This window comes from Leiobunum rupestre, chromosome 9, assembly GCF_980474605.1.
Source record: "Leiobunum rupestre chromosome 9, qqLeiRupe1.1.hap1, whole genome shotgun sequence".
NCBI classification, from domain to species: Eukaryota; Metazoa; Arthropoda; class Arachnida; order Opiliones; family Sclerosomatidae; genus Leiobunum; species Leiobunum rupestre.
Genome location: NC_143392.1, coordinates 42,354,874 through 42,380,789, shown reverse-complemented (window position 1 = coordinate 42,380,789; position 25,916 = coordinate 42,354,874). Strand labels below are relative to the sequence as shown.

The window sequence follows — 25,916 nt, the reverse complement described above, 5'->3', positions numbered from 1 at the left end:
GACAGGAAATCTTTTAAAGTCTGAAAGCTTTCCTCAACATGCTTTGACACTCGAACTAGGAAAACCTGTTCTTGACGCTAAATGGTTTCATTAGTATCGCTCAAATGAGTATTTTGTTGGTTTTTGCTAGCTGACTCATAAATAACAACCCGTCTAACCGTTAAACCGGTGTCACATTGCTGTCGACGACGGGTCTGGGGAACAGCGGAGAGAAAAACCTTCTGACCTCAAATAACTCTTTTACGTGATAGGAGGCTTGGCAGTAGTAAACAACGTCTTAGTTAGGTGGACAAAGTACCCTCACGTTGCTAAGCCAGTATTCAGCACACTTTTGTAGAGGGGCAGGGCTAAAAACCAAATTTGTGAATGGCCCAGTGGGATTTTGCGCACCTGGCCAGTCTTCCTCAGGGAAGAAGTAATACACTAAACGTAATAAAGGGAAATGTTTTGAGCAAAGCAATGTCTATACCTTTTAGAAGCACTAAGCACTTAAAAATTTGCACCCAGGGCCGTAATAAACATCGATGTAATACGTCACTCATCGGACAGACGCACTGCCAAAGAGAATGACTTCGCTGAGCAACCCGGAAACGCGAAAAATATTTCATCCAGAAACTGAACGTAGCCATGTTCAAGATGATTTCACAAGCGGCGAAAAATCTGACAAAACCAAGGCAGAAAATTGACTTTCCGAGGTCAATTGATTTCATAGGATGAATCCCCGTTTGGGTTTTGGTCCAATTGTTCCTTTCATTGAGTTCGGTAATAGTTAAGATTTAAAATACGAAAAAAAAGGTGGGAAAATATTTTATTTAGGTTTCGAATTTTAATTACTAATTAATTAATAAATTAATAAATAAATAAACAAATAAATAATTAAATATTGTTTATTAAAATGCCATTATTATTAAAGGGAATATAACCTCTTTTTTGGGTGTGGAACACCAACACTTCGACCATTTTCCGCTCCCTCCTATGGCTTCAGATATTTTTTGCGCTGGTTAGCGATTTCCCGCCAAATTTGTTAACATAAAAAACATAAAAAACCTTAAAAAAGACTTGAGGTTATATTCCCTTTAATTACTAAACATGAATTAAAACACAACCACTTAAATTACTTATAAAAATAATACATTTAATTAAAGAAACAATCAAATTAATATTATATAAGAACGACTTCAATTACAATTTCGACAAGGTCGTTTATCATTTTCAGTTTCACGCCTTCTTGGCAGCTTAGGTCTCCTTCAAACTATTCACTTAAAATTTTTAAATCAGTCACTAAAAATCACTTTTTTGAATTTGGTCACAAAGTCACCTTTTTTCAATTTGATAGGTTTCTCTAGCATAATATTTAATATTAAAATTTCATAGGGAACTTTACTAATAATTTAGCAAAAATTGTTAGTGTAACTCAAATATATCATAACTCTATTTTTAAATAGGATATTTTCCCTTCAAGTTCGATTATCTTATTGCTACCCCTATAATTTAATTACTAATATCATAAGTGTATACTATTATAACATAAGTGTGACACTTCCTATTCTTTACATACCAAAGTTTTACAGCGAGCTATTCACAAGAACGACTGCATTACGGGCTTCGTCGCCGTTTTGGCGTTTTATTACAAACCAAACAACTTCTAACTTTTTAATAAGCGACGTTTTATGTGAAAAACTATAAAAAAGTTGAGGAAAAATTCAGTGTGAAAATAAACTAAATAAATGTTTTTCACGATTTACAGCTATTTAAAAAAAATCGTAACCAAGAGTTCGAGTACATAAAAATTGACCTCTGTGAAAAGAACAAATGACTATGAACTAATAAATACCTCTGTCATGGGAAGCCAGGATGTCATCAAGCAATTCAAGATGGTTCTTCAGCTTCTTCAGGACATCTTCCGGCTTAGGCGCTTCGCCAGTAAAGGCAGCCGGCCGCTGTTTGGAAAGGTCATAACGTTTGTTTAACATACTTGTTTAAGAGCTACTTCGGGATAGGGCACTGACCACGATAGAAATGATACTGTTTGAGAAGGTGCCGCTGTCGAAGTACAGCATTTGGTCGATGATCGCTCTCTTCTGAGCATCCTTGGGGTAGATCTTGTGGTCAGGCGCGTACTTGTTTACCAGATATCCGATGATGGCGCGGCTGTAAGTATCCGTTTATGCGAAATTGAAATCATTGGCACGATGACATCATAATGACAATGAAAACATTACCACTATAGATCCTTCACGTACCTTTCGGATAACCGAAATCCATTGCCGTCAATAGCTGGGATTGTCTGTAACGGCATGGAAGAATAAGTAAAGGAAGATAATTCACGTGGCAAGCTAGAAACAAGTAACCAGGGCAACTCCCACAAACGGGGGAATGGGGTGGGTAGAAAACTATGGGGGCCGCATTGGGGTAAATAATATCACGTCACAAGCCTACTGCCATCGCGCCCTCTATACGTTTTAAAAATAAGTTTTCGAAAGCATCTGGAATTTGAAAATCGAAACGCCAACGGTTCCTTAAGAATTAAGTATATAAAAATATTATGTTTCTAATTTTGTGATAGTTATGATCATTATAATCCATAATAGCTCACTCAAATATAAAAAAGCTAAAACAGAAGTTAAACACAATTGTTATGATTTCCCGAACGGATTAATATTTCAATTCGAAATCCAGTAATAATTTTTCTCGCTATGTAAAGAGGGCGCCAAATGATGTAGCTCAAAGCAACATCCCAAATATTTTACCCCGAGAACCCCGTTTTCTTTCCCCCCTAACGCTCCCGTCTGTGGGTGTGAACCTTTAGGATGGGGTGAGAAGCGCGCTCCCATTTCTCTTCCTTTACTTATTCTTCCATGGTAACGGGTTGATTTATTGGACGCAAAATTTATAAACGGGAAACTTAACGCGGTGGATATATTTCTTTGGTAATTTCCCGACAAATATTTTGGTTTCGGATGTTCCTTGTCTAATACGCTAACGATGTGGCTGTTCAGGGTCACACCTAGAATTCGGGCCACTATTTTCACCGAGCGGCAAAACGGGTTGGTAGCCAATTCGTAAAATTCAATGGCCATTTTCACTTGCTGGGTCGACGACGAAATTAAATTTGACTGAAACTCTAGCCTGAATGCTTGAATGGCATTTGTAAATCCGCACCCCAGGCTTATATAAGTGTTGCCACATGCGTGTTATCGCTTCTTTTTTCAGATTATTTTTTAACCTAGACTCTGATATTTGACGTCGCCTGAAACTAATAAAATAGTCGTGAGTGACTTTACAGAAGAGAGGAGACTTGTTTACTATACAACGTGTATTACCAAAAGCGACATAAGACCTACCTTTGCGTTTTCTTAAATATGTATTTACTAAATATTTACCGAGAACTAGTCTCACCATCTACTATAAAGCCAATTAGATGGGCATGTATTAGAAACATTATCTTTGGTCTATGAGATATTTGTCTTGGAGCTATTTTCTCTCCTCTTAAGTATAGTTAAGTAGCGCATAAAGATACGTTCTAAAACGCCACACTTGGTGGCGCTGGAGTGACAATTTTGTTTTATTGTGATGACGTGTTCTTTACCCCTTCTCCTACAATCTTTCAGTGTTAAATGTAACGATTTGGCACACTTTTGGGTCTTATGTCGCTTTGGGTATTAGTATTACAATATTATTATTATTATTATTATTATTATTATTATTATTATTGAGTGGGGTGGAAAGCCAAGCACTTCGACCTAAGGTCCATTGTGCATCCCCAAACTGGGTTACTTAAATAAGTCCTATTGCTGACATAAAGCTTAAAATCTGCCTGGCCGTGATGTTAGAGACGTCATACGTCTCCAACCGGTGCATACCCAAATGCTCAAACCTCTGGGCTGCATAGTAATCGCAGCTACAGAGTATATGTGAGGCATTTTCCTGCTCAGCTAGACAAGCTCTACAAATCGGGTCATCACTGACCCCAATAAGTGTTAAATGTCTGTTTAGATGGCAGTGGCCTGTAAGTAGGCCAATAACAATCTAATACTAGCCCTCGAGAGCGAGAGTAATTATCTGGCTCTCTCCCTAGAAGGGCCAAGAGTAAACTCTTTGGCCTGCCTTTGACCCTCAATCTCAGACTATTGTCTGAGTTGACGATCTGACATAAACTTGGAGATCAAGCCGCGTAAAAGTCCCCAGGAGATGGGGAGAGCAGGTTCCGGCCCAATGAACCCAGCCCTCGCACCTTCCTTGGCCAAGCCGTCGGCCCTTTCGTTTACAAGATGCCCCTTATGCCCAGGCACCCAACAAAGTTGAACTTTATTGCGCAACCCAAGAGCACAGAGGAGATCTAAGCAGCTAAAAACCAGTTTAGAAAGAATACTATACTGGATGAGAGCTCTAAGAGTGGCCTGGCTATCCGAATAAATCTGGATAACCTTCCCATGATACCCCCGATGTAGACAGTAAGCAACAGAGGAGCAAATGGCAAAAATTTCTAGCTGGAATTCACTAGTGTGCATCCATAGGCTTTCATAAAAGCCAAATTTATTAGTAAGGCAGTACATCCCCGCACCAGTGCCATAGTGGGCCGTAGACCCATCAGTGAACCAGACGATCTCTCCTCTGGTACCGAGGGTCAAGTTATTCCACACTTGACAAATGCCATAATACGGCCCTGACTACTGTGTATCAAAATTCCGGACTACGAGATTCGGTAAAGCATGACATATCAAAAACCGAACCAGCGGGAACTTTTGAAGAATGCTACGAACTCGTCTCCGCGTCCTGACTCTTTACTCGTCTCTTCTTCTTGACACCGGCTATTTACTATCAAGACCACGTGACCCCAACATCCTGCTCATTAACTATTTTTAAAAGTATAGAGGAATTTCAGTCCCGCTTTAGACTACGTAACTAATGCTTTTTTCCTATAGAAAAATAGCAGCCATGTATGGCCAAATCTACTAACTGAAATATCTTTATAGGATTTGGGTAATTCTATATAAAAAAATAAATAAGTGTTAATTTTCATGTTTTCCGTCATCACTATTTCTTCAATAACTTTACAACCGCATATTCGATTTGAAACTTGAAACCAGATTTGGTTTCAGAATATTATGACGCTTCGAACAAGCTTCGACACGACAAATTATATTTATTTTTCATGACGTCATATTGGAGGGGTTTGGCTATTTCCGGCTTTGCTCGCGCCCTAATTGTGGTAGGGCATTAATTTTCACTGCATATTATTTTCGTGAGGGTATTCTTTCATAGAAGTTCTCATTCGGCTCTCTACCTAAAATAGAAATAAAATGGCTGCCGAGAGAAAACGGCCAGAACCTTTGATCGGGACTGTACATGCGAGAAGAAAATTAACGTACGACAAAACGCGTCTAAATCTCAAATTTGAAAAATAAATACCTTCAGAAACACAACTCTTATAATAGCCAGTTTTAGGTTCTGATGAATCATTTTGCAACGATAAGTGTTAATTTTAAGTTTGAAAGCGATAAAATTGTAAATAAGCCTTGGCTACGGTGCTAAGGGCTCGCGGCGGTAATTTCTCCCGCGTGGTTCTAAGTTTAAAAACGTTCGCGCACGCTTTCTGCGCATTCATAATGCCTTTCGCGAAATTTATTTCAGAAATGCATAGTTGAGGACGTAGCCACTAGGAGGTGCAGATTTTGAATACCTACCTCTTAATAACGGGTATGTGATCGTCAAACATTTGGCCTTGACCTTTGCTTATGGGGACCTAATGATAGGCTTATGGTAATTCGAATAGACAAATCAAACACCTCATACATCAACTAACTTTTTTCAAAAAGGTTCAAAGGCTGTTGAGGATCGAGGTGACCTACGTGACCCCAAAGCTCGGGCCCACCATAGTTCGCTCAATTATTTGGAATATATGACCCCGTAAGGTCGGCATCTTCAATGAGATAACATCTCTCACTTTTACGGCTTCTCTCCCTCTGATGGGGAGGGTAGGGCAGGAAGTTCGCGATAACAAAGGTAGACTGACCTTCAAAAATAAAACCCTTTCCCAGCAATACAATTCGACAGAAAAACACCGTTTTTACGATCTAGGTACGATCTAAAGATTTACGACCTTTGGCAGGTATTTTGGATATAAAGAAAGATATGGTATAACTGGAGAAACTATTTACAACGCCGAATGTGAGCGCTTGGCACAACGGAGGGGATCGTAAGAGGCCTATAACGCTTCGTAAGAAAGAAGCATGACTACAACAATTGATACATTTCTAACAAAAGTAGATTTTTTTGTTAAAGTCTTTCAAGGTGTCGGTGTGGGGCACCGCTTTGCTATTTATTTCATAATTATATATTAAACAGTTGGTTCTTCGAGATCTTTTGACTTTTGGTTTCGTTAGTAACTAAATTATTCGTGGTACACCAAGCCGAAACGCGATCGATATCGCTTTGAGGTTATTTGCAATCGGTGATATTAGTGAATTTGCGGTATATTTTATTGTCGTCGGTGAATTGTTTTATTCGAGTGTTTTAGTACGTTCGGTTATATAGAAGGGGGCCCAATGATCTGCCTTGTGCAGGGCCGGCGTTAGAGGGGTGGGGGTAAGCGGGGCAAAAGTACCCCGGGCCCGGGCCTCCGAAAGGGGCCGCCGGAACGGGTGCCTAACTAAAACTATCTGACTATTTCCAAAAAAAAACAAATTTTGGAGTAAAAATTACCTGGGGTCCGAAAATCCTAGCGCCAGCCCTGCTTGTGTCGTCGACTCCATAAAGTCTCAATTTGTGGAGTGATAATAATCAATTACATAAATAATTCAATGAATTATATAATTAATTATTGAAATAATTATTAATTAATTATAATATTAATTTACCAACATTAAAATGGTTATATTATTTCGCCTTTACCTCACATTTTTAACTATAATTAGGCACTGAGGTATAGGAAAATAAGGCGACAATATATAAGAATAAAAATTATTTTATCTTTTATTGAGATAATAAACTTTAAAACAATACAATTTTATTCCAGGTGAGTCATGGAATTGTATAGGAACGACTTAAATTACGATTTTTGGTCTTTTTCAGTTTCACGCCTTCTTTGCAGCTAAGGCCTCCTTCAACTTGGCCGCTAGGGTCTCCTTCAAACTGGCCAATGGAATGTCGTTGATTTCGGCGTAATCGGGCAGTTCTTGGCGCAGTTTATCCGACCAGGCTGCCACGTGCTTAAACTCGGACAGGTCAAAGTCAAACAACTAAATATTATCAAAATATAAAAGTATAAATATCCGTTTTTGTGTGTGTGCATTTGGATTTATAAATTATATAGGGTACCCAATTTGATATCTTACTGGAGCTCACCACTGCGAACGCGACTAGGGCGCCCAATTTGATATCTCATCGGAGCTCACCACTGTGAACGCGACTAGGGCGCCCAATTTGATATCTTATCGGAGCTCAGCACTACGAACGCGACTAGGGCGCCCAATTTGATATATCATCGGAGCTCACCACTGCGAACGCGACTAGGGCGCCCAATTTGATATCTTATCGGAGCTCACCACTGTGAACGTGACTAGGGCGCCCAATTTGATATATCATCGCAGCTCACCACTGCGAACGCGACTAGGGCGCCCAATTTGATATCTCATCGGAGCTCACCACTAAACGTTAATTACTTATAGGGAAACAAACATTTAGAGCGAAGTCATTAGAGGTTCGATTTTAACGCGTTTGTTTACACTAGATGGCGCCAATTTAAATGTTTTGGGGTTTTATTACAAACAAAACTACTTCTAACTCTTTTATAAGCGACGTTTTATGTAATAAACTATAAACAAAAACTGAGGAAAATTCAGCGTGAAAATAAACGAAATAAATGTTTTTCAAGATTTCCAGCTATTTAAAAAAATCGTAAGCGCCATCTAGCAAGAGTTCGAGTATTTAAAAATTGCCCTCTAATGGCGTTACATCTGTGAAAAGAACAACTGACTATTCACTAATAAATACCTCTGTCATGGAGAGCATGGCTCGAAGACTGACGTCCGCTACGCTGAGTTCGTCCGAGGCGACGTACTTCCTCTTGGCCAGGATGTCGTCGAGCAATTTAAGATGGTCCTTCAGCTTCTGTATGTTTTCCGGCTTGGGCTCTTCCCCGCTCAGGAGGGCTGGTCGCTGTTCACAAATATTATTAACGTTACAACGCTTTTGTTTATGTAATGGTAGTTAGGCGTTACTATAGGTATTAGTGTATTTACCACAATGCCCACGATACTGCTCGAGATGGAGCCGCTGTCGAAGTACAGCATTTGGTCGATGAGGGCTCTTTTCTGAGCGTCCTTGGGGTAGATCTTGTGGTCAGGGGCGTACTTGTTTACCAGATATCCGATGATGGCGCGGCTGTAAGTGTAAATAGAATTACGGGATATGTAGCGAGAGAGGAATTCCAATTACAGATGGGAAGGTGGAAGACACGAGTGATATTACAATGAAGTTAGCTAAAACCACAATTAAATCTAACTGAAATACTACCGAAATCCTACTGAAATTCTAATGAAATAATAATGAAATTTTATAAAAACTTGTTGAGGTTAACGGCAATAGTTAGTGTAGTTAGCTGTTGGCTCGATCGCGTGGCATGCAGGGCTTGCCACCACCCTCCTACGCATTGTAACCCGGCCACCTGAATTAATGGCCTCAAAAGTCGCTTGATGACTTAGGCCTTAGGTTGTGCCAAGGGTATTAGCCTAGCTGATTATTATTATTATTCTACTAAAATACTAATGAAATACTACTGAAATCCTAATGAATTACAACTGAAATCCCAATGAATTATTATTGAAATCCCAATGTATTATAACTGAAATCCCAATGAAATGTAAATGAAATCCCAATTAACTTTAACTGAAATCCCAATTAACAATAATTGAAATCCCAATGTATTTTATCTGAAATCCCAATTAACAATAACTGAAATCCCAATGAATTTTATCTGAAATCCCAATGAATTTTATCTGAAATCCCAATTAACAATAACTGAAATCCCAATGAATTTTATCTGAAATCCCAATTAACAATAACTGAAATCCCAATGAATTTTATCTGAAATCCCAATTAACAATAATTGAAATCCCAATGTATTTTATCTGAAATCCCAATTAACAATAACTGAAATCCCAATGAATTTTGTAACTGAAATCCCAATGAACTGTAACTGAAATCCCAATTAATTTTAACTGAAATCCCAATTAATTTTATAACTGAAATTCCCAATGAATTATAACTGAAATCCCAATGAACTGTAACTGAAATCCCAATGAACTGCAACTGAAATCCCAATTAATTTTAACTGAAATCCAAATTAACAATAACTGAAATCCCAATGTATTTTATTTGAAATCCCAATGAATTATAACTGAACTCCCAATGAACTGCAACTGAAATCCCAATGAATTATAACTGAACTCCCAATTAACAATAACTGAAATCCAAACGAATTTTATAACTGAAATCCTAATGAATTATAACTGAAATCCCAATGAACTATAACTGAAATCTGAATGAATTATAACTGAAATCCCAATTAAATCTTCATTAAATCAGTTGAGGTCCCTCAAATTCTTACAATGTTAGTGAAATTAATGAATTTACAATATATCACTGTAATCGCAACGTTCAAGATTCAAGTTTATTTATTTGGTTGTAAAATAAAAATAAAAATGATTGGCATATTTGTACTTTGTTCTAAGAAACCGTTATCAATTGTCAAATCCGCAGACCGGATGGTTTAAACCTTAATGATTAAGCATAGCAACAGTTTCGAATTTCATTGTTCAGAAATCGTCTCGCAACCCAAAGTGATCTTTTCAAGCAGAAGCGATGTGACTAGTTATTATGGTAACTTAATTTAAACTGACCTAATCCTAATTAACAAAAACAGTGCAAAAATAGGCATAGCGATCACGAACTTCAGAGACCCAAGAAAATAAACCGGCCGTTAACGTAATAAACAGTCAAAAAAATTAAAATAGTTTCTGCGTTTATTCCCAATATTAAAGGAAATATGAACTAGATTTAAAATTCGTCTGATAACTCCCAACGTAACCTGGCTCGACAAGGGAAGCCGGTACAAATTACTGGGGCCCGTGCAGCGTCGGGGGCCCGATTTGGAACCTACGATGTATACTTAACCCTCAAAATGTATAGTTAGAGCTTTATACGGGCCCGAAATTAATATTTTCCCGGAGCCCGGGCCTGTGCAGCCTCGGTACTCATTCTGAACAAACGTGGTATAGTAAAATGTATAGCTATCTCCAATAGTTACGGCTTTATGAGGGCCCAAAATTACTATTTTATCGGGACCCGGGCCTTCTCTTAGCAGCCCTGAACGTAAAACAGGTGGCAGAAATGTGCAATTCTTTGATAAGAATGGAGGTTGATACTGCCTTTAAGCGCCCACCTTAGAGCCTACAATATCGAACTAAACTTGCGAGTCCCTCGTAACATTTCAGGGTCTGGTATCGATAAAACTAAACTTATGAGTCCCTTGTAACATTTCAGGATCCCGTATCGATAAAACTAAACTTCGAGTCCCTCGTAACATTTCACTGTCTGGTATCGATAAAACTAAACTTCGAGTCCCTCGTAACATTTCACTGTCTGGTATCGATAAAACTAAACTTGCGAGTCCCTCGTAACATTTCACTGTCTGGTATCGATAAAACTAAACTTCGAGTCCCTCGTAACATTTCACTGTCTGGCATCGATAAAACTAAACTTGCGAGTCCCTCGTAACATTTCACTGTCTGGTATCGATAAAACTAAACTTGCGAGTCCCTCGTAACATTTCACTGTCTGGTATCGATAAAACTAAACTTCGAGTCCCTCGTAACATTTCAGAGTCTGGTATCGATAAAACTAAACTTGCGAGTCCTTCGTAACATTTCCGGGTCCCATATCGATAAAATTAAACTTGCGAGTCCTTCGTAACATTTCCGGGTCCCATATCGATAAAATTAAACTTGCGAGTCCTTCGTAACATTTCAGGTTCCACAGAAAAAGTAAATAGGGAAACCAGACAATTAATAGACACCTACCTTTCAGCCAACAGGAACCCATTATCGTCAATAGCGGGGATTGTGTGAAACGGGTTTATCTATTAGACGCAAAATTGAACAAAGCGAAATTTAAATAACACCGCGGATTGTTTTTTTTTTGGGAAATGAGTATTTCCTTACCGCTAAATATTCTGGTTTCAGGTGTTCCTTGTTGAATATGTTGACCGTGTGGCTGTTGAGGGTCACACCCAGAATTCGGGCCACCATTTTCACCGAACGGCAGTATGGGCTGGGAGCCAATTCGTAAAATTCAATGGCCATTTTCACCGGCTGCGTCGACAAGGAAATAAAATTCAACTGATGGGAAAGAAAAAGCTATCGTCTCTCCGATGTACTCTAAAGTGGCTGAATGACGTTTCGAAATTCGCTCTTCCAGCTTATAAAGGCTTCGCCGCTCGCGTGCTATAGCATCTTTTCCCCTGTTGAATTTTAAACCTAGCATTTTCAAGTTCAACGTGAAACTTACGAAATTGACTGGGCAGTAATTGTTGTAGACATAGACCTCATTTCTACAGGGGAGTGGTTATAGTAATAACCTGTCCCAGTGGCGTAGCCAGGGGGGGGCACAGAGGGCACATGCTCGCCCCGAAACGTATGGTCATACGTACAAATATTTTTATTTTTTTAGTTTGGCGTGCCCCCCCCCCCCGAAACAAAATCCTGGCTACGCCACTGACCTGTCCGCCGCCACGTTCAGTATTTTTTTGCTATGGAACCCTAGCTTATCCACCTAATTCTGGCAGAACCCCAACTAATTGTTTTTACTTATTTTAAAAGACTCTTGACACAAACAAAGATGGCCACGCTGCGAATTCTCGGAACCCCTGTGACCCTTCCACGAACCCCAGGGTTCCACGAAACACCTTTTAGGAACCACTGCTTTAAGCTATGGCCGTTATTAGAACAAATTTATCGTCACAGTTAACATTTATAGTCTGTTACGTTAGCAATAAACTCATAATTCAGGCCGTATATGAGGGCGCTCAACACCTACAAATTCATACTTTTGTATCCCCAAATTGACCACACAAAATAATTAGAGCACCAAAGAGTTAATTAATTACCACTTCGCTCAATTTATTACCAATATGACCAGTTGGGTGGCACCCTAATGAGGAAGGAGTCGAAATTTTTAAAAGAGTGGTCTATTTCAAAGGGATTTTTGAGTCAGTTATATGTCACTTTGACCTTAAATCTACGATTTATGATAATGTGTGGTGACATAGTGGCTAGCGCCTCCACCTCGCAGCAAGAGGATCTGGATTCGAAACCAGCTTGTGGCACTGAGAGAAAACTCGAAACCAAGGGGCTGATCACTCCCCGTAATCGGGGTTCAGGCCTGTAGCTTTGACTGCACTAAAATGATTACGTAAGTGAGTACAGATTTAGCACTACCAAAGGCTGTACTCATTTTCATATTGATGTAATTGGTGTACAGATTTTCAGAGAGTGGTTAGCCCCTCGCTCGAAACAACTCCTTCTGTTTGCAAGTTATCTCCCCACTGTTTAAAGGGGGATTCCCCCCGATTTATTTTTTATCTTTCCATAAAAACTTGTAGAGGTTATCGGTAATAGTGAGTTGGCTCGCGTGGCATGAAGGGCTTTCCACCACCCTCCTACGCGTTGTAACCCGGCCACCTGAACTAAAGTCGCTTGATGACTTAGGCCTAAGGTGGTGTTGTATAGCTGCGTTAACACTTTGCCTTGATATCGATTCAAATCGTTTCCAATGGTTTCCACGGAGCTGTGTAAACCAGACTAAATCGTTTTAAGCCGATTCAAACCGATGTAAAATTATTTGAGTGGGGTGAAACTTCGACTAGGTTTCGAGCCCAATTGTTTCTTTACCCAGTAAAGGATTCCCCCATCTTTTGCAATAATGGCCGTTAGTAAGCCGCTTCCTTCTGGGCAGAGCATCCTCTCCAGTTGCGACGGCCGAGGCTACTACGTACGCCGACTGTTTAAAATTGTGGAGTCACGCTGCCTCAAGGACAAGAGCAATACCGGCTCACTTTTTACGCCGAGCTTCTACGTACAACGTCTTTGAAATTCTGTTTGCATTTCCCTCAACCTACACTAGGCGTCTATTGCCAAAGTCAACGCAATAATTATATTAAAGATTAATTTATTTCGCGGATACTTTAGCCTCGTTCCGTGGATGACAATTTCAGTTAATTTAATTTATCAGAGGGTTTAAATACTCTACGTACAGAAGCAGACGTCTAGCCAACTTGACAGTTCTATCGAAGCGCTCTGAAGTCCGGGTGAAATTCTTTACCAAAGTATAAACCCGCACCAAAATTACGAAAGATCTTGGACAAACTTTTTGCAACTGAACAATTGTTTATTTCCAATTATTTAATAAATAATAACAAATAACATAGTATTTCATTAATAAATTAATTAATATATTAATTAAAACATAATAAATTGTAATAAATAACTTAATAATTAATTAATTAATATTAATTAAAACATAATTTTTAATAAATAATAATAAATATATCAATTTTTTTTTATTAATTAAAACATAAATATTAAGAAATAATAATAAATAACTTAATAATTAATTAATATTAAGTGAAACATAATTTTTAATAAATAATAATAAATATATTAATAATTAATTAATTATATTAATTAAAACATAAATATTAATAAATAATAATAAATAACTTAATAATTAATTAATATTAATTGAAACATAATTATTTATAAATAATAAATAACTTAAAAATGAATTAATATTAATTAAAACATAATTATTAATAAATAATAAATAACTAAATAATTGATTAATTAATAATAAATAACTAAATAATTGATTAATTAATATTATGAACTAAATCGTAATTAATTATTATATTTATTAATATTTATTTACTATCATTACCATAGTTATATTGATTTTTCGCATTGGATAAGCTCGAATGTAAAAAATGACAAATTTTTCTTATTACGATTATCAGTAATTGTTTTAAAATAAAATTTACATTAATATCAAATAGTAACCCCTATACCAAGAAGTGATAGCTTGGACACTAATTAGCAATTAACTAATTTATCATTTAAAACTACCGCTCAAAATGTACTAACATTATTATGATTATGTTTATTTTTTATCGGTGGATCAGCCTGGATTTAAATTTTATAATAATATAATATAATAACTTAAACGAAATATTTTAGCAATTGAACTAAATTTTTAATTTCATATCACAGTAGAATATATACTAAAATTATTATGGTTATATTTCGTTATCAGTAAATAACCTTGAATGAAAATTTAGAAACCTTTCTAAAAATAAATTTCCATTTCGCAAGCTACCTAAGAAAAATTACGCCCTTGTATTAAACAATGTATGTACCCTAAACGCTCACAGTTATTCGCATATTTAATTTAATTTATGATTTTAATCCCACCTTCATGTTCGTGATAAAAATGTCAAAATTCTAGCTTTATTGCATTTTAAGAAATACTTTGTTGTGGTGAAATATAAAAGAGGGAAGTTTTTGTTTGAATAAACTTCCGAACTTTCGAAGACGTAATATGTTTTTTGGAATCTTAAATTTCAATGACAATGGCGAATGAATAGACGCCTTTCATGATAAATATGAGCCAGCCGATAAGGAGCTCTTTCATTGTCAACTCCGTTTCACGGGCGTTGAGTCTGGCTTAGGTCTAAAAGTCATACGTGTATCATTTTTATCTCTATACCAAAAAGATTTTTCTTTGAATAAAAGCAAGAATATATATATTTCTACTTTAGGGAGGATGACCATGTTGATACGAATTTCCCCCGTGCTCGAGAGGGAGGGAATGGAAAAACGTCACAGGCGTGTGCTTCAAAGACGTTAGTTTTAGGGAACCAAAAAGATACCAGGCTGATTTGATTTTATTCCAGGGGAAGGATCTTATTGTTAAACCGTAAATTAACTTCCACTTAGAAGCAGAAATAGATAATTTGTTTTTCATAAAAATTCTTGAATTAATTTTTAATTAAATTTTATAAATTATACGGTACAAAAATAATAATAATAAAAAAAAACCCACACGAACACTTAGGGCAGGGAGTATAAACAATCACCTAGGGAGGCGTCCGGAGGGAAAGTGTTTAGTACTGAGGCCGCATTGCCTCTCTGCACCGCGATGGCGATCCGTTGCAAGAGGAAAATCACCGACCGATGCTCGCCTGTGACCTCCTTGATCCGACGGCCTATCGAATGGATCAAAGCCAGACCATCCCGCCCGAAGGAGCCCAGGGTTTCAACCGCGACAGCAGTAAAGATGAACCGATTTTCCAAGCCCGCGTATTTGGAGTTCTTCCGTAATTCGGCCTGGGTTGCCCCCCAGAGGAGGGCTGAAGAGGAAGACGCCAAGTAGGACGGGGCTAGAGGGTCGGTGCACGTAAAGTCCCAGACCAGGGATTTTCCACCGGACCATGGGACCAATGTTATGCCATCGGGTCGTTTCCCATCGTCCCGCGACAGGCCGGGGGGTTCACGAATGGCCGGAACACCGGCAGAAATGAGGGCGCGTTTAAGTAGGTCATTGACGGCGCCGTGGCGCGACAGCCGACCAGAGCTTCGTTTGCAACTCAAACCGTGGGTGCCCAAGGAGTCCACACGGCTACCACAGTTGCAAACGTGCGGGACACAAATGTCGGCACCCAACCGAAGGCCGACAGCGATTCGGAAGGAGTCGTCGTCTAAGAGCGTGCCCAAAGACGGCGAAGGAAGGGCGTTTAGCCAACACCCAGAGTTGACCGAGAGTAGCCGAGCTTTGTCCCTGTCGTTGGAAGTACGGGCGGACAACCGAGTGATAGACAGCTCGACAAGAGGGGCCTCCCACGCGCGTTGATGACTTCGGAGATCCGGCGATGGCAAGACCGCACCCGAAAGGATTTCCCACTGAGATGAAGCGTCGGAAAAATCCAACCCGTTAGGGTCGATAGAGGCAGGCGGAATAGCGCGGACTAAGGCCTCCACGCTGGATACCGACGAGAGATAGGCGGGGAGAGCGAGAGTAGAGGCGTGGCGAATACCCAGGCCTCCCCGAGACACGGGAAGCGACGACTGTAGCCAAGGTGCCTCGTCCATGAGAGTGTTCGTAACGGTTTGCAGCGCCGAACGAAGGGTTTCGTCGAACGACGTAAGGCCAGAGACGTCACGCCAAACGGGGGCGCTGCGGAGGAGATACGATAGCTTCGGGATAGCAATTGAGTTTTTCAATAGAAAAAACCCTGATGGGCAGGTATTTGCTGAAGATTTCCGACCATGGTATTCAAGGCGTCGGCCTTAGAGGACAAGCAAGTGGAGATAGCCTCGTCCGAAAGGGGAGCTCCTAAGAGGATGTATTCGGAGCGCGATAAGAGTTTAACGCCAGGAGCCACCGCATGGAACATAGATTGGTAGTGTTGAAGGTCAAAGCCGCCGGGGTTTAGGAGTAATAACTCGCATTTGGAGGGGTTGAGCTCCAGGCCGATATCAGCGGAAAGTTCTTGGATTGTACCGATAACATTTAGATTAGCAAATACCTTTACTATAAAAGCATTGATTGATAACACATCGAAACTAAAACGGTATTTAGAAAAATTCACCTTTAATGGAAATTAATTCTACCAATAATACCTTTATTTCGACTTCAGCTAGGCTAATAAGCTGGGCTAATAAACTGGGCTAATAAACTGGGTTAAAATAAGCTGGGCTAATAAGCTGGGCTAATAAGCTGGGCTAATAAGCTGGGCTAATAAGCTGGGCTAATAAGCTGGGCTAATAAACTGGGCTAATAAGCTGGGCTAATAAGCTGGGCTAATAAGCTGGGCTAATAAGCTGGGCTAATAAGCTGGGCTAATAAGCTGGGCTAATAAGCTGGGCTAATAAGCTGGGCTAATAAGCTGGGCTAATAAGCTGGGCTAATAAGCTGGGCTAATAAGCTGGGCTAATAAGCTGGGCTAATAAGCTGGGCTAATAAGCTGGGCTAATAAGCTGGGCTAATAAGCTGGGCTAATAAGCTGGGCTAATAAGCTGGGCTAATAAGCTGGGCTAATAAGCTGGGCTAATAAGCTGGGCTAATAAGCTGGGCTCATAAGCTGGGCTCATAAGCTAGGCTCATAAGCTAGGCTCATAAGCTAGGATAATAACCCAAGCATCACCCTAGGGCAAGTCATCGAGCGACTTTTATTGGCTTGAATTCAGGTGGCCGGGTTAAATTGCGTAGGAGGGTGGTGGGAATCGCTTCATGCCACGTGATGCAAAAACTCCTTGCACTCACTATTATCGGTAGAGGGAGTATAACGCCTCTTGTTTGGCAGGGTGCGCTTAGACAATACCGAGTAGCTTCCACAGGCCTTCCTAGTGAGTGACGGCAAGGAGTTAATTTTCGTAATTTTCCGCAAAAAAAGTTTTTATTCGATATTTAGTCTAATAATATAATGTTATGTTCACTATTATTGATTTGTAGTATGTTTACTGTTATTAGAAATTTCATATCAATAAAAAGTTAAAAAAATTAAAACCCTTAAAAAGTAATTTATGTTTCAATTTTTAATTTTAATTTTGCCGCATTTTATTTTTCCGAAAAATTAACAACACTAAAAAAATTGAGTGTTTCAGTTTGAGGGAGAGTCTTAAGAAGCTTAGCTAGGGCATCATGGAAGGTGACCTCGTAAATCCTCAGTAATTGTAACGTGATTGACTTTGAACAACAACAACAATGAAAAATTCAATTTCCATTTATTTGACTTTTAAATAGACCATACAAAAAGGAGACAATAAACTTCAGATTATTATTCTACTATTGTCCATTAAATAAATATATAAAAGCCATCTTTTAATCGTTTCCCGATATCGCTCTCCTCGAATAACTAAATCACGTAGACCAAGCTATATCGGAGGTACCAGAGAAAGGTGGCTCTCCTAGCGACGTAGCCCCTCGAACATCGAAAACGTGTGGTTAAGTGCGATCTTGTCTCAATTTAATCATAGAGGGTAGATTTAATACGATCGATTACGGCTTAATAGTTTATACAGGGTGTATGAAAAGGTGATGCCAAAATTTGAAGAAGTTGTAGGTGGTAAGTTCAGAAGTATGCCTGTTTTTCCCCATTTTCCTACGTTGAGTAAAAAGAGCGCCAGAGAGCTTCAAAGTGTGGCCCACTAGCCCCTGGAAGTAGGCTGCAAAAAGCGCAAAACCAAGCAGCAGGGAAACGCGAACATTAAGGTTTGGGTTCGTGTGATAGGTAAAAAATGACTTTGTAAACAAATCGAGGTATAACCAGCGTAAAAAAGTAAACTTAAACAGTATTTAAAGTCCCTGCTGCTTGGTTTTGAGCTTATTACAGCCTACTAAAGGGTCTAATCGAAGTAACCAGAGTAAAAAAGTAAACTTGTACAAAATACACATTTTCCTACTTTGTTCTTCTGTGTTTAATTAAACTCATTGCACATTTCTTATTGACTCATTTTGTTCTGTTATTTATCTCAATTCCCACGCATTCGCAAATTCATCGTACCCCGGAAATCGCATTTCCATGCTGCTTGGTTTTCCGCTTGTTGCAGCCTACTTCCAGGGCTAGTAGGCCACACTTTGAAGCTCTCCGGCGCTCTTTTATCGCATCGTAGGAAAATGGGGAAAACAGGCATACTTCTCAACTCACCCCCTACAACTTATTTGCATAAACTTTTGAAACACCTTGTATAGTTTTGACAAAACTAAAGCGCTCTGACCAAGATTTGGCACAGAGCGTACTTCAGTCATCTGGCCAGTGTATAACCTAGCTTTAAGTTAGATGGTCGGTACTGACCATGTCTTGCTACTTGTGCAACATGGACGGAAGGAACCCCATAGATCTGTATTTCTACCCCATCAGCCCTCCGTGTCGGGCCGTTCTGATGTTAGCCAAAGAATTAGACCTGCCTCTTAATATCAAAATCGTGGATGTATCCAAAGGCGGAAGTCTGGAAGAATCGTTCACTAAGGTTCGCGTTGATGTAAATCTGGAGGTAACGGCGTTGTTATTTCTTTAAACCGTATTTTTGTCATTTTTTTTACGTAGTTGAATTTTATGCATACCATCCCTACCATTGTCGATGGGGACCTCACACTATGGGAAAGGTAAGCTGGCTGAAATATTTTACAAAAAGTAAGCCGGTTTTTTGTTTCTAATAGTCTTAAAAATCTCGCTTGAAGTATGAAAATAAATAAATAATGCAGACAAACCCGTTTTAAAGGTCGTCCACTTATTGCAAAAACCACCTAACAAGAGATACGTGGTTTTTGTTTCGGGTGACGAAGCTCGTTCGCACTACGCGATATTGATCGTACGACTTTCGTCGTAATATTTATCACGTCGTTTGAATAGGAAAGTTAGTTGTTTGCTGACGAATTTTTTTCTTTCAACTTCAATCGTCAAAGGGAAAATATAAATAAATTATAACCTTATTTTTGGTTAATTTCGTATTATACCACCATCTAGTGACTAATCCTCAAATCGAATGTTTTTTCGAGATAGGTCTTATTATGAATTAATTTAAAACCATGTTTAGCCCTGGATTAGTTAACAAGAAATCAACTTACTTTTCGAGTGTTATTGAACTGGGAGCAATGCTAAAAATCATATTAAGCTTTTGTCCCTAAGTGGAAATAAATGGGGTAGGTACATTTGTTCGAATTTCAATCGTCCGAACGGTTTAACAAATGTTCGAATTTCATTCGTCCGAACGGTTTAACAAATGTTCGAATTTCATTCGTCCGAACTCCGTACCGCCGAAATAACAAATGTTTCAATTGTTCGAATTGGACAACTTGTTTGTTTCATTCGTCCGAATCGGTAGCAATCATTTGTCCGAATTCTGTCGCTAAATTAGTATTTCATATTGCTGTTTTTTTTGTCCGGGTTTTTTTTAGAGCAAGAATAAAAAATAAAAGACTACATTGTAAATATCGTTGTTTGTTAGGTTAGGTTAGGTTAGGTTCACGTTAATGTTACTATTTTCTTATATTAACAATATTTAAAAAAAAACAAACAATTCCTAATGTTCGAAAAAACGGTCAAACGATTATTCGAACAAATGAAATTCGCCAGTAAAGTTAACATAAATTGAACGACTAAATCACCAACAAAAGTTGTGATACATTTTTCGGGCAAATGAAATACGTTTTCGGACATACGATCCTTTTTTCCGGCATTCGGACATTTGTACCACCGTTCGGTCGAATGAAATTCGAACAAATGTACCCAAAGTCCCAAATCAAATAAATACATACTTGATCTTACGAAACTCATACGTAACTGTTTACGACTTCAGTGTGAATGGGACTTAAGATAAGCGATAAAAGATGGCCGACCAAAAGCGTAAACATACCATTAAAGTATTTTTGTAAATTCGGTTACGGTAATTTTCTGACGGGAGATTCCGAGACTGTTATATAGCATTATTATCTAAACACGCGTGTATATTTATATGATAGCCGCGCTATCATGATGTACTTGGTCAACAAGTACGCTCCCGGTTCGAATCTGTACCCCAAAAATGCCAAGAAAAGGGCCGCCATAGACATGCTACTCTTCGTTGATATCGGCAACATCTACAAGGCTATTTTTGAATTCGAGGTAGGTTCTCTTTGTTTGCGGCTATAAATGTATAAACCGATACACATCTGACAAGGGAGAAGATTCTTACACGGGGGTAACGCCAATAGGGGCAAACTCTTAAATAACCGAAGTCATACCAGATGGCGCCAATAGTCCAAAACCTAAATATTTTAAATTATCTAAAATACGTTCCAGCTTTTAATGTCGAATGATTCCCGAGTAGATCTATTGTGTATAGTTTTTAATAAATCATAACTTTAAATAGCACAACAAATTGAAATGAATTAATATGTATTTATTGGATCCCCGTCAAAAACGAGAAACTGGTTCCATCTAAAATAAATTAAAACATTAAAATCGAACCTTGAACTTTGATTCTCTGCAAGCAATTTTTTGAATATGAAAGATTTTAAATTAACTAAAAACAGATAAGATAAAAAGTTTTCATTTCTTTTACTGATGAATTATTCCTCAATTGAACATCTGAGCATAGTTTTTAAATAAAGTCAACTAGTAAATTGGCGCAATGAGAAAAATTGGTCCATATTTTATGTTTCATTAAAAGTCTTAAAATTTTCTCAACTTAGTTGATTAGATCAATCCGGGCCCCCTCCATTAAAAAATCCTGGGTGCGCCACTGATCTTGTATAAATAAAAACATGTAAATGTTTCCTCTAATGGCTTCCCCGTAAGCAATGTGTGAATCGCTCTATTATGCCAACCCAATTATGGGTATAGCTCAGTGATTCTCAAATGGGGCTCCGTTTAAAATTCTAGTGCCTCCACCAGATTTAGTTTCGGAATAAAAAATTTAAATACAGAACTTTTAAATTTGAAACTGAAATGGTGTTCCACAAGGTGACGAAGGTTGAGAACCACTGGTTTAGCTCATCAGGCCTAATTTGTGTAATTCTCAGATTCCCGTGCTCATGCTGCGCATGGAACCCGATCCGGCCAAGGAAGATAAACTCAAGGAGGGTTTGGTGAACTTGGAAGCTCTCCTAGGCAATGGTGATAATCGTTTCTTAACTGGAAATCACGTTACCATTGCCGACTTGTCGCTCTACGCGGGAGTGACGTTTCTACAAGTAAATTTATCCCGCAGCAATAATTTATTTATTTATTTAACCCGGAAGCCGGTAATTGGCTTCACGAGTCACTAGTTGACTTAGGCCTGTGTGGTACCTTGGGCAAGGGCTAAAATAAGGATTTTTAAGAACTGTCAAAAAAAATAACGGTGAGCGAGCCGCTATATACAAACTAAACCCTTAAAACATAATTTCAATAAGCTATAAAAGCAGTTGGAACCTTGGAATTATTTTATTTTATAATGCATCGCTTATTCGCTTGCCACATTCGCGGAATCACCGAATTCAGAATTTGTAGCAGACGAATATTTTAACAAAATTATGAGAGAAAAAAGGGCTGTAAATAAGTAACTTAGTTCAGCAAAATTGGCTGCGTTTGTCGATATACCGGAAAGACCCGTCAACAGGGGCGTATTAACCATAAGGCAGAGTAGGCACGTGCCTAGTGCGGCATTTTCTAGGGGCGCCAAAACTATGATAAAGTCCACGGTCCAAGTACTTGGCTTGCCCCTACTTAAATGATCAACCCGTTAGACAATGCCAATAGGCTTCTTGCGTTGTTTAAATTTTGGTCATAAGTATCGCCGCCTACCAACCGAGTTTTAAATTAAATATATGAAAGCTGTCTGCTCGTTCGAAATTACAACAGCTGAAAGTTCAAGTTCCGGAAAACCTATAAATTCAAAAGTTGTCTGCTATTTCTTCACATATTTAGTTTACGGATATTAAAGCAGATGGCGCTATATTTCCTAAGCTCAAGGCCAATAGGTGCCAAATGTTTTTGTGCCTAGAGGCGTCGAAAAGGTTAATCCACCCCTGCCCGTCTACCACGACATCTCCCATGAATTAATCAGGTATTTTAAATTTTTCATTCTCCTTTACGATAAGTTAACGATAATAATTAGAGAACTGCCCAAATCCGGTTTTAGAACTGCAAATACGAGTTTTAGAACTTCCCAAAACTGCTAGAACTGCCCCAGTGGCGTAGCTGATGGTCCGCAGGGCACGCGGTGCGGGGGACCTCGAGCTTTGGGGATGGGGCGCTAACTATAAAAAAATAAAAAGGGGGGCCTCATCGGGTTTTTTTGCGGGGGGGCTCTGAGTTTTCAGCTACGCCACTGAACTGTCCACTATTGTAGGTCCTGTCTCTTGGTATTAGCTTAGCTAATTACTCTTATTATTAGAAAGAATGACTATGTTGAGATGATCCGCGGGCCAGGGCCGTCTCAAGGCATGGGCTAAACAGTGTTGGGCATTTTCGTCAAAGAGCCGCTCACGCTCACGTCTTTTTGAGCGGTAAAATTTTGACTCCTCTCTTTCCGCTCTTTTTTTGAACGGTACAATTTTCGCTCCTCTCTTTCCGCTCTTTTTTGAGCAGTAAAACTTTCGCTCCTCTCTTTCCGCTCAATTTTTGAGCGGCAAAATTTTCGCTCCTCTCTTTCCACTCTTTTTTGAGCGGTAAAACTTTCGCTCCTCTCTTTCCGCTCTTTTTTGAGCTGTATAATTTTCGTTCCTCTCTTTCTGCTCTTTTTTGAGCTGTATAATTTTCGCTCCTCTCTTTCAGCTCTATTTTGAGTGTTATAATTTTCGCTCCTCTCTTCGCTCTTTTTGAGCGATAATATTTGCGCTCCTCTCCGCTCTTTTCTAGCGTACAATTAACTTAAGTAGCTTTAACTACATCTTCATCTACTTTCTACACACAATCACTAGGTATCTATCAGGGGGGTGAAGGGGGTGGCTGCCCCAGGTGCAAACTTATAGGAGCGGAGGGCGCGTTTTGAATGGTCGGTCGCAGATTATCACGATATTTTTATTTCTTGTATTTCAGACTTTCAGTAAAGTCTTAAGTTTAATTTCAATGTTTATTACCAAAGCAAATAATATTTCTAGTTCATTTGCCTTAATAATGAATTAATTCGTCAATTAATTAATTAATACTTGAAGTCATTCAAATTATTATTCATTAATTAATATTAATTGAATGAGAGGGGGCTAAGGTTTTGTCTTCCACCCCAGGCGACCATAAGTTTAGTTACGCCACTGTATAGGGATTTTCGTGTACTAGTTTCACGTATCGAAAACCCTCGTCACCATAGTTAATTATTTTGAAATCGGACATAGAGAAGACAGAAGTTTAAGCGGTAAAATTTTCGCTCCTCTCTTTCCGCTCTTTTTTTGAGCGGTAAAATTTTCGCGCTTTTTTTTCCGCTCTTACTATAATGGGGTAAGAAACGGTAAGATAAATGGATGGGGTTTGATTTATTTGATTAAATAGATTTTAATTCAAAACCTGTTCAGAGCACAATAATCTCCATTTCAGACCCTTAATTATTTTAAATGCTACTTTAACCATCGATCGTTCTGGATATATATAGCGCCTTATAGATTCAGAAGATTTTAACATATCCATAGAAAATGTTTAACTAATTTTTTTTATTAACAGCGAGACACGCATGGATTTTTCAAAAATATTATTTAATCAATAATCCTCACTCTGACGAAGACCCGCGGGTCGAAAGCTCAGTTGTTTTAGGTAAAATTGTGGCCCCAATTATTGATTAAATAATATTCTTGAATAAAAAAAAATTAGTTATAGATTCTGCGTTTATATTATTTATTATCGTTTCGACACTTCTAAACACGCAACAATGTTTGTTATGTTTGAATTTGTTTATTTTGCGGCCGAGATATGAAGTTAGGACTATTTATTTAAACTGTACTCTAACAATACAGCACGATGCTGAGGGAGTCCTTACCCCATCTGGTGGAACAAAGCGTTGCTAAACGAAGCAGTTTATTATAATTCGTTGAATTATTCAAACTAAACTATTAATTTTAAAATTTGAAGATAAGCAGGTGAAAACTTCGAAATCCAAAATAGTCGTTTTAGTATAATCAGAAGAATATAACATATCTCTTAGAAAATTGATTGAGTGGTGGAAAGGGAACGGGTTTAACAGAACGTCGAGTCAATGCCACCAGGTTGCTCCCCTTGCCCCTATCCTATCTATTTTTGTGGACCTATTGCCACCAAAGAACTCGCAAAGAACGCAATAACATTTTACACTAATGCCGAAGCTCCGTTCAAAATATAAAAACACGTATACACAATATATTTTGAATTTCGGAAATATGGTTTGAAAAATGGCAAATTGTCATTCGTTGGATCGAATATCACAAGGTACAAAAAGGGCGAGGCTACCTGAAATTCGGACCGAATTTTGCAAATGATTCTGTGGCACTTTAACAGTTTTTTTACACATTTCCCCCCCCCCCCAAATAATTAAAAGAGCATCTGGAACCAAGCATTCCGGGGTACGCAGTTTGGAAACCACTGAACTATAGTATAATCATTATATTTTTATATTTCAAAAATAGACACACAATTTCAAACAATGAGTATAAAGACCAGTTGAAACCTGTAAGGGTTGACAGTTAACAATTATTCTTAACTCCAGTTTAAATATTAATAGTTGTTGGACTACGACCTTTCGGCATATCCGAATATCCGAAGTTGGATTTCAACACTGCAGAAATATCTTCCGTACGACGACGAAGTCACTAAGATACCACACGAAGAATTCAAAGCTCTACTTCTAGCGTAAACTGGTCGCCATTGCTTCGGGTAAAGAAGGCGAAACTTATACGTGGATAAGTCGCGATGAACTTTACATTCTGTTATTGAAATTGTGGTAAAACAAGTTTTCTGGTGTCTTTACCTTGTTATAAAATTTTCACGCTTCGAATGGCAAATAAACGAAGGATAAACAATTTGATGTGTAAAGATTACGGGTGATTAATTAAGCCGAAATATTGTAATTATTTCTACTCTTTCTTCTTTAATTAAATCTATTACGAAAATACCACGCTACACTGGATATTAGAAATGTTTTCCCACATAGCGCGTTGACCCTTAAATAAACGTCCGTAAACTTGATAACGGTACAAAAACTTCTTCAAAACACGCATTCGTCGCTTCCGTCATCTAAAATATAAATTAAAGAATAATTTCAATAAAAATGCGAAACTAATTTTGGGAAATCCCCGCCTCTTAGCCACGACTTTTCCGTGGCTAGATTGGATAACTTACGTACCTCTATTCTTTTGGTCGTAAGCCTAAATCGTGTATT

At 38.5% G+C, this 25,916-nt stretch overlaps 3 protein-coding genes across 3 annotated transcripts; 1 reads left to right on the top strand and 2 right to left on the bottom strand.

Moving 5' to 3' along the window:
• Nucleotides 1-1,488: 1,488 nt before the first annotated feature.
• LOC149927901 (glutathione S-transferase 1-like) lies at nucleotides 1,489-3,110 on the bottom strand. Its single transcript, XM_090157880.1, has 5 exons — nucleotides 2,911-3,110; nucleotides 2,244-2,336; nucleotides 2,010-2,151; nucleotides 1,835-1,940; nucleotides 1,489-1,680 (listed from the first exon to the last, which is right to left on the bottom strand). Exons 1-5 carry the CDS (start codon nucleotides 3,078-3,080, stop codon nucleotides 1,646-1,648), a joined length of 546 nt encoding a protein of 181 aa, XP_090014006.1. The 5' UTR covers nucleotides 3,081-3,110; the 3' UTR covers nucleotides 1,489-1,645.
• Nucleotides 3,111-6,951: 3,841 nt separating this feature from the next.
• On the bottom strand, nucleotides 6,952-11,462 carry LOC149927900 (glutathione S-transferase 1-like). The gene is made up of 5 exons (XM_090158849.1): nucleotides 11,223-11,462; nucleotides 11,082-11,140; nucleotides 8,244-8,385; nucleotides 7,996-8,160; nucleotides 6,952-7,241 (listed from the first exon to the last, which is right to left on the bottom strand). The coding sequence occupies exons 1-5, from the start codon at nucleotides 11,361-11,363 to the stop codon at nucleotides 7,077-7,079; spliced, it is 672 nt and encodes a 223-aa protein (XP_090014975.1). The 5' UTR covers nucleotides 11,364-11,462; the 3' UTR covers nucleotides 6,952-7,076.
• A 4,917-nt stretch (nucleotides 11,463-16,379) lies between these two features.
• On the top strand, nucleotides 16,380-25,540 carry LOC149927899 (glutathione S-transferase 1-like). The gene is made up of 7 exons (XM_090157879.1): nucleotides 16,380-16,415; nucleotides 18,033-18,061; nucleotides 18,974-19,082; nucleotides 19,160-19,218; nucleotides 20,575-20,716; nucleotides 21,616-21,786; nucleotides 25,260-25,540. Exons 1-7 carry the CDS (start codon nucleotides 16,380-16,382, stop codon nucleotides 25,389-25,391), a joined length of 678 nt encoding a protein of 225 aa, XP_090014005.1. The 3' UTR covers nucleotides 25,392-25,540.
• The last annotated feature ends 376 nt before the right edge of the window (nucleotides 25,541-25,916 follow it).

Excerpts from the sequence above, each read along its gene's own strand:
- LOC149927901 (XM_090157880.1), bottom strand. The coding sequence starts at position 3,080 with ATGGCCATTGAATTTTACGAATTGGCTACCAACCCGTTTTGCCGCTCG. Across the intron at positions 2,337-2,910 it reads CAAAGAAATATATCCACCGC|CTTGCCACGTGAATTATCTT; the intron begins GTTAAGTTTCCC and ends ACTTGTTTCTAG. Across the intron at positions 2,152-2,243 it reads GGATTTCGGTTATCCGAAAG|CCGCGCCATCATCGGATATC; the intron begins GTACGTGAAGGA and ends GGATACTTACAG.
- LOC149927899 (XM_090157879.1), top strand. The coding sequence starts at position 16,380 with ATGGTATTCAAGGCGTCGGCCTTAGAGGACAAGCAA. Across the intron at positions 16,416-18,032 it reads CGGCCTTAGAGGACAAGCAA|CCCCTCGAACATCGAAAACG; the intron begins GTGGAGATAGCC and ends CTAGCGACGTAG. Across the intron at positions 21,787-25,259 it reads CGGGAGTGACGTTTCTACAA|TTGTTGGACTACGACCTTTC; the intron begins GTAAATTTATCC and ends AAATATTAATAG.
- LOC149927900 (XM_090158849.1), bottom strand. The coding sequence starts at position 11,363 with ATGGCCATTGAATTTTACGAATTGGCTCCCAGCCCATACTGCCGTTCG. Across the intron at positions 8,161-8,243 it reads GCAGTATCGTGGGCATTGTG|CGACCAGCCCTCCTGAGCGG; the intron begins GTAAATACACTA and ends ATTTGTGAACAG. Across the intron at positions 7,242-7,995 it reads CCATGCTCTCCATGACAGAG|TTGTTTGACTTTGACCTGTC; the intron begins GTATTTATTAGT and ends GATAATATTTAG.